The sequence below is a fragment of the Oncorhynchus tshawytscha genome, linkage group LG13 (assembly GCF_018296145.1).
Source record: "Oncorhynchus tshawytscha isolate Ot180627B linkage group LG13, Otsh_v2.0, whole genome shotgun sequence".
Lineage (NCBI taxonomy): Eukaryota > Metazoa > Chordata > Actinopteri > Salmoniformes > Salmonidae > Oncorhynchus > Oncorhynchus tshawytscha.
In genome coordinates this window covers 42,570,113-42,578,413 of record NC_056441.1, presented here as the reverse complement: position 1 = coordinate 42,578,413, position 8,301 = coordinate 42,570,113, and the positions used below count along the sequence as shown (strand labels likewise).

The 8,301-nt window shown below is 39.8% G+C and overlaps 1 protein-coding gene across 1 annotated transcript; it reads right to left on the bottom strand.

Annotated features, from left to right (window-relative positions):
• Window positions 1-983: 983 nt before the first annotated feature.
• Window positions 984-6,637, bottom strand: LOC112266660 (eomesodermin). Its single transcript, XM_024444340.2, has 6 exons — window positions 4,502-6,637; window positions 3,777-3,931; window positions 2,888-3,009; window positions 2,447-2,605; window positions 2,235-2,296; window positions 984-2,090 (listed from the first exon to the last, which is right to left on the bottom strand). The coding sequence occupies exons 1-6, from the start codon at window positions 5,203-5,205 to the stop codon at window positions 1,340-1,342; spliced, it is 1,953 nt and encodes a 650-aa protein (XP_024300108.1). The 5' UTR covers window positions 5,206-6,637; the 3' UTR covers window positions 984-1,339.
• Between the last annotated feature and the right edge of the window lie 1,664 nt (window positions 6,638-8,301).

Here is an 8,301-nt window from a genome sequence, read left to right as displayed (position 1 = left end):
CAGACCCTTTGCTATGAAACTCTAAATTGAGCTCAGGTGCATCCAGTTTCCATTAATCATAATTTGAGATGCTTCTACAACTTGATTCGTGTGCACCTGTGGTAACTTCCATTGACTGGACATGGTTTTTGCTCTATGAGACTTTCCAAATCAAGCCATTCTTAAATGAGAGAAGTTTGGAAGGGGTCTGAATACTTTCCGAAGGCACTGTAGAGTCCATGCCCCAACGAATTGAGATTGTTCTTGAGGGCAAAAGAGGGTGCAACTCAATATTAGGAAGGTGTTCCTAATGTTTTGTACACAGTATATTCCCGGACTCTGGTTCATAAGATCATTTCCTGCAATTCTGTCCATTTCGCAATGGGATTTTGTACTGTCTATTTAAACACTGTATTCTCGACATAGCTCGTTCTAATATTACTACTATACATTGCATTTTATTTTCTGTTTATACACACCGCATATTCATTTATATAATATTCTTGACATAGCTCACTAATAGATCTATTGATGCACACATCATTCTTACTATATCTTGTTTAAATTATTATGGTGTATATACACAGATTGCATTTGGATTACTGTTACAGTGCTATTTGGGTTGTTAAATTGGATTAGTTCCAAAACTTCTCATAAACATTTTGGGGGATTATTAGTGCTGTTTGACTTTATGCAGCATTGTTAGGAGCTAGTAACATAAGCATTTTTCTGCACACGTTGCTATAACATCTGCTAAACTGTGTAGGCGACAAATACTTTTATTTATTTCCACAACAAAAGAGTGTAGAAAAGAGAGTGTAGAAGAGTGAGGCTCAACTTCTTTGCTGTTTTCGTACCCTGGCTACCACGCTGTGAGCAGCATGTAGTGAACCTTTGTACATACGCAAATACTATGTGTGAATGTAAGAGAGCGAAGTCTTGCATCTAAATATATGCGCTGCTGCTTGTGGCAACGTCATTTCAAGACTCAATTTGCAAAGTGGGACGATTGTTTATGAAAGATTGTTTTTATTACCCATTTCATAACACCTCCATGAAGACAATTTGTACAAGATACATCACATACTAAAGTGCACAAATACTGTACAACGAAATTACTTTAAATAAAATCACATTTGTAAAAAATAAAATTACCTGGGGACATGTTTTAAAAACAACAATTTATCACAATGCATGTGTGTGTTCAGGTATGGGGTTGTGGGGTGAGCTTGTGCAGCTTGCTTGGGAGCAAGAAGCTTTGGCACCTTTTAGATAAAAGTTAATAAAGGGTGTTTAAAAGGTAAAGGGGAGCACTGAATTAAAAACAACAAATTATACGATTTGAATAAATGCAGTCTTTTTAGGGGCTTGTGTAGAAGGCATAGTAGCCCATGCCTTTGGGGTTGTCTTTGTTGAACTCTTCCGCTGTGGTCAAGTCCTCACACTTGATGGTGGGCGAGTTCTCTGTGCTCGACCCACCAGGTGACATCCGGCGTCTCTTGCAGACCATGGAGTACACGCCCGAATCGTTAGAGTCCACAGATTTCAGCGAGTGGGAGGTCTCGATCCAGGTGGAGGCTGCGGTGCTCTCCTCGGGCAGCTTGTCTTTGCTAGCAGCCAGTTGGTCGTCTGTGAAGGCTGGGGGGCTGGGCCGAGGGGACCAGGGCAGGCCTGTGGTCATCTTTCTCTGGTAAGTGCTTCTGGTGCCCCAGCTGGCCGCCATTGAGGCGAAAGCCGAGTCAGGGTAGTAGCTGAGGGCGTGGGAGGTTTGGAGGGGCAGGGGCTTAATGCCGTAGGACAGCAAACTGCTGGCTGAGTAGTCCTGGTCGTAGGACAGATCCAGCTTGTTGGAGGCTGACTGCTGGACTGGGGTGACAAACCAGCGCTGAGCCGAGCTGGCCCCGACGTCTTCGGCCTGGGGGGAGAGAAGACTGTTGGTCTGGGGCACAGCCCGCTCCCCGGTGTAGAAGCGGTTCTGGGGCAGGTTGTTGACAAACTGGTCCTGGAAGAAGGGCTGCATGGCATAGCGGGCACCCGGCACAATCTGGTGAGAGCGAGGGGAGGCTGTCGGGGAGGGAGTCAGTCTGTCACCCTCTGGGGCTGTATACATCCTGTGGAAGAGAGAGACAAAGGTCCAAGGATGAGTAATTTGCAAGAGAAAAACAAGTTCACACTTGACAGACTAAAAGTAGCAGAGCAGTAAAAAATGGCGACAAAACCGCATGCAAAATAGGATGCAAGTCATTGTCACTTACGAGTCATAGTTGTCTCTGAAGCCTTTAGCAAAGGGGTTGTGGTCAATTTTAAGCTGTGTGATCTGGAAAGGAGAGAAGATACATGTTCAAGCCATGGTCGGCAGTGTTGACAAACACATTTTATAGACACAGTCAATATAGAAACTTAAGAAAAATCTTAAGCAGATAAGATGTTTCTTATGTAGATAAGATGATAGTAGTGGGTATCTTACGTCTGTATTCTGGTAGGCAGTGACTGCGATGAACTGGTTCTCCGGGAAGGTAAAAGTCTGTGTCTTAGCCTCACTGCCTACGTCCTCCACTCCCTCTTCTGTGACCTCCACGATGTGGAGCCGAGGCTGGTATTTATGAAGAGACTGCAAGACAATCATCTACAAGAAAAAAAAGTGCGAATTCAAAGTTAGAGCTTGGGGTTCTTGTGGAATGCTTTCGAAACAGTTTCTGTGGTTGGGTCATTTGTCACATCACCAATTACATTTTGGAGACTCTTGCCAATAGCACTCTCAAAATAAAAGCAAACAATGGTTTTGGACTCATTTGTGATCTCTTTCTTATGCCTACTAGAATACCAAAGACAGCTTTTTAAAAGTAGCTCAAGTCATTTGAGTCGCAATTAAAATATAAAAAAAGCTAAATGATGGTGTAGGCCTCACCTGTGTGTTATTATTGTTTGCCCCTTTGTTGTTGGTCAGCTTCAGTTTGCCGAAAGAGATCTCTTGCCTCATCCAGTGAGCGCCAGTGTTTGGGGATTCAGGATGAACATACATCTTGTTACCTGTAAATGATGTGGGACATAAAACATAAACATATGAAGTACAATGCAGCACAAATGCAAAACACACATTGAAAGAATAGCACAGATATTTTCCATTTCTTGAACTTGAACTTCTCTTACATTTAAAAAAAAAAAAAAAAAAAAAAAAAAAAAACAGCAATTTGTCAATTTACCAAGTAACTTGCAGTCAAACTATTATTGAATCATGTGCTCGGGATTTCAAAGTTAAAAGCAATCAGATGTGAAACTGTGGAGCTATTAGGATAACATTTAAAAATGATTCAATTGCAAAAAACATGCAAATGGAAGATTGAAGTTTACAATTCAAATATTATTAAAACATTGGCAGGCCATTTTACATTATATGAAAATAAATGAAAAAAATTACACATTACTGATAATGAATTATAATTGAATCTGTTTTCCGTGAAAACTGAAAACAGGACAAGCACATTACGGACGAGTTCATGTTGTAAGGTTGTGCTCTTGATATGAATGCCATCAGCTAACAATATTTGAATGGTTGTCTTTTTCTTTTAAAATGGGGTTAATAAACCAACAAAAACAAAGAACACAGCATAAATAGCCAGTTGATTGGGTGTAAATTGCAGGGAAATATCTAACGAAACGTTCCCGATCTAAATTTAATTTAATCCCCGTTAGTGTAGATGTGCTGCTTCTGTAGACTATATGGCTAGAGGCCTTATTTAGTTTTGAAATATGCCTCTAAATATGTACATTAAAGGTGCATTTAATATTAGTCTCACCTTGCATGTTGTTGTCTGCTTTCCCACAAGTAACCCACTTTCCTCCTTGAAATCGCCAGTGATTTGGATCGGCCAACACAACCTCAACAAACACGTTATAATGCGCCGTCAAGTTCAGTCCAGTGATGTTGAAACTGAGAAATGGAAACATCCGCCTGAAAGAAAAGAACAAATTTGATGGCACAATTATTGCAAATAAAATGTCAAGGGTGCACTCAAAACAAAAATGACAAGAGGGGGTCAATGCATTTCTGAATATTCGTAAGGTTAGGTCATGGCATGCACTAATTAATACTTGCCACTTTATTTTCCTCACATAAAAATAAAATAAAAAGGCTTTAAAACTTTGTATAACCTAAATTATTATTTATAAATAAACAAGTAAATAATATTCAAATATGACAACAAAATATAAACAACTATTGCAACATCAGAGAAGGTCGGATATTTATTAGTCTAACCATAATCAAAACATTAATTTTAAAGTGTAGTGTCCCACCAAATTCAGAACATGGTGGTAATAAACCACTGATACCTCACAGTACAAATGATCCCCCCAAAGACACCCTAATCTGTGAGGTGCAACGCTAGTTGAGAGCTCAATGAACACGGTTATGCCTAACATTTTTAGAAGCATTAGACCAGAATATTGATGCCGTTTGACGTTTAAGTTTGAACGGTAGTCATGAAGTTTAAGCTATTTTGTTTTCAATGCCTCTGCTCACCTGCCCTGTTTCGTGATGATCATCTCGGTCTGGAATCGGTGAAACTTGAGCCACAGGGGACGGTTGCAGAGATAAACTTGAGCCCTCGCTCCCGGTGTGGACCCCGGGAGAGCCATGGAACCAATACATGAACCCGTTCCCGGATAGGAGGGGTACAGGCATCCTGGACCCTGGCCGAACTGGTAGCTGCTGCCAAACTGACTCCGGCTAGTGCACACGGAGGACGAAAACCCCGTCGGTGGCAAGACCGATCCGTAATGAAGGGAGGAATACCTGGATCCATTTGACCCACTGTACACTGTCCCCGTTTGTCCTGCGTATGGAAAGAGGGAACACGGGTTTGCCATATCGGAGCTCGTCTGAGAGGACGAGATGAAATATCTGTCAGAGCCAAGTTCATCTATGTTGTACCGCCGGCCAGTGGACAGGTCATCCTCACCGACCATCGGTGAGCCTTTTCTTCCGTCTGGGGTAGCTTTAGTCCCAGTGAAGGCGTCGCCCTCTCCCTCACCCATCATGGCGTTCCCCACTCCGCTCAAATATTTATTAGGACCGTTCCTTGGTTCGGATTCTGTCCGGTCAACTTGATATTCGATCTGCGATGGCCCCGGGCTATTATTTGCACTATCTGATGATGTGAGGTTGTAAAACGTCTTGGGTAAGTTGATGGTTGATGCGCTGGGAAGAATATTCTCTAGCTGCATTATTTTTGAAATAGCAAACACTACAGAATTAAAGGATCCAAAAAATAGGCTACAATCGCAACCACCAAGACGCTACACCACTGCGCCCTGGTAGGAGTCCTCTGTGGCCGTCCCTGTTCTCCTCTGCTAACCAACGTTGGCCTTCTCAGTTGCACCTACGGATTTACGCACACTATACGATTATGATCTGCTCAAGAATTGTTCAAGGGCTCTTATATGATCGCCTTCTTTAAACACCCAACTCATGGCAAGCGTCAGGGGAGGAGCTTTTGGGGGATCCATGTAATAAACTACAACCCTTTCCATGCCCATTGGTTAAACTCACGGATTTAATTAAATTAGACATAGGCTACCATATTTGACATAACCATTTTAAATCCATTGCACATTTGCACGGACTTTGGGTAGTCTATTCCGTATATTCTGACAAGGATTTAGGCTATTCTACAGGCATATGATGACATTGAATTCGCTAAATTGTTAGGATATTCATGCGCAATGTTTGCTAATATTCTGGATAAAAGCAATTAGCCTATATGCAACGATGTTTTATGAACATTGTACAGTTTGTTGAAAGTTTGCCTGAAGGACTGGAAATCAACAGTTTCTTACCAAAATATATTAAAGTAATTGGGAGATATCCACACAGAGTGGGTGAAAACACGTTTTGGTGATGAAATGTCACTTCCTTAAGTTATAAAATGCATTTTTACCAATAATCATTCAGTGGGGTCTTTCTCTAACATATCATTAGCATTATATCCAACAATTCGGATTTCGTAACCTAATGCATCTGATAATAAGCACCAAGCTCTGTTGATACAGCAGTGGTTTCTGTAACAAGTTTTGAGAATTTTACATTTTGTGCTTGCTTCTTCAAAGTTATTTACGCGCATCGCAAAAAGCAAAATTAGCATGACAATATCTGAATTAAATGTAAAAGGCTTTGAAAATGAAAAGCTTGTATATGCTCAGTGCTTCGTTGACATTTCACAGAGATACGCTTGTTTTTGTGAGAAAAATAACAAGAATTTGGAATGAATACGAAAAGCGTATACTAAAATATGAAAATACTTCATGTCATGTCTCCAAATCGATATCCATATTGCCTCTATATTGTTTAATGTCCTGCGGATTCGAGAATAAAGATGATGAGTTCAACAGGAAAGTGAACCTGTCAGTTAGCCAGTAGCCTTCATTCTTGCACAGCTGAAGTGATGCAATTTTCCTGACTTTTTACCATATTATTTTCTGTCTCTATTGATTTTGTCACCCTGTGGCCATCCTACAAGGGTAAAAACTCCTATAACTTTTGATCGGATTGAGCTAGAGACATCATGTTTGGACCATTTGTTTTCTTAGAGAACTATTTACACAATTAACATATTTTACGTATTGGTCAGCCTATAAATCACGATTTCTTTTTTTTTGGGGGGGGTTGAAACTCACTTAGATTTAAAACTTTTGGGGGTATTTTGTTACTTTACACATTCCTCGGGCCTACATTGTATGCAAGAAATTGAACATACCCTTTGCCAAGTTACAACAACAAACCTCATGCATTTAAAGCTCCAACATGTAACTTTTTGGGCAACCCAACCAAATTCATATAGAAATGTAAGTTATAGGTCTGTCATACTGATTGAAAGCAAGTCTAAGAAGCGGTAGATCTGTTCTATGTTGGCTATTTCTATGCTTCCCGTTCTTAACTTTCGTTTTTGCTTCTTTTACTTTCGGTTTTGTACACCAGCCAGAAAATAGCTTACAATATTTGTTGTTATGGAAAATATATTTCAAAGCGGTTTAGATTGTGCAATGATTCTCTACACTATACTTGCTTGTTGTGTTACATACACTGAAATTAGGTGCACCATTAGAATTATTAGAATTTAGCAACCTTTAATTAGACAATTCTTGTCAGAGTCATATCAGTCCGCACGTGCTCTAAGCGTCCATGCATACCATGCATACTCCTTATTGGTCGTTTTCTTTGTTGAGAACTCTTCACATGCCAAATTGAATTGCCTGCTATTGAAAAATCTCTCTTCGAATTCTACGAAAGTGTGCATGTTAAAATAAAATGGAATCAATATTATAAGAAATTAAAATGTTACATAATAATAAAGAACTTTCCTTTATTTAGATCCTTATGCACGCCACATCTTCCAGTCCTCATATGTTCTTTCTGAAGTGACAGATTTGTATCAAGCAGCAAATATGTCAAGTGGCTCTGAGCCTGTTTACAGGAAACGGTGAAAAAAGTGAAAGTGTCACCTGTGAGGTCTGTGGTTTTCACAATGAAAATAAATAATCCCTTTTTGATATGAATTTGTTATTAATCTCACAAAAACCTACTCATTAAAAATATATCATAAATGACCATCAATTGAGAGCAATTGAATAACCTTTCATTAAAAGGGAAAATATCCTAAACAATCATGGCTATCAACCAAGCAAATAATATAAAGGATAGGCCTACTTTTGGGAATGGTTTAATTGAATGGAAAGGCTAAATAATTAGCCTAGATGTGATCAAATAGCCTACACCTATATTTAAAGAACCACATTTTTCTAGATTTGTTGTATTTGATTTTCATTTGGATTTAATCCCAACTCTTAGATTAAAAATAATAACAATGTTTTCAGTTCATGTAACATCTGATATTGTCCTCATAATCAAACGGTTATATGAAAGGGATATGCGATACAAATCCCACTGCCAATAATTTTTCCGTCTGAGGTAACCGGTGATGTAGAACGAAAAGACAGCTCGGGAAAGAGCCACGGCGTTATCTAAACTCCTTATTCCGGCAACCACCCGCCGGTGAAACCAAAGTACGACGAGGACAATGTATGGAGAGGGTTGGCAGTGACAGTCTACGTGCCACAAGAAGAAAAATACAGAGCACTGCCACTTCGCGTTGACACCGATGAAGCCTATTGGCCACTTATGCCACTTTTGCACTTTCTAAATTTGACCCTAAAGTAGCTTTTACATTTTTATTTGGGGGTCTGATAAATATAACATAAACAACGCTGTGTTTAAGTAGACACTATGTTCCGTTCGATTTAGAAACGAATTGGTTAAAATAGGTT

Excerpts from the sequence above, each read along its gene's own strand:
- LOC112266660 (XM_024444340.2), bottom strand. The coding sequence starts at position 5,205 with ATGCAGCTAGAGAATATTCTTCCCAGCGCATCAACCATCAACTTACCC. Across the intron at positions 3,932-4,501 it reads ATCATCACGAAACAGGGCAG|GCGGATGTTTCCATTTCTCA; the intron begins GTGAGCAGAGGC and ends CTTTTCTTTCAG. Across the intron at positions 2,606-2,887 it reads CAAACAATAATAACACACAG|ATGATTGTCTTGCAGTCTCT; the intron begins GTGAGGCCTACA and ends TTTTTCTTGTAG.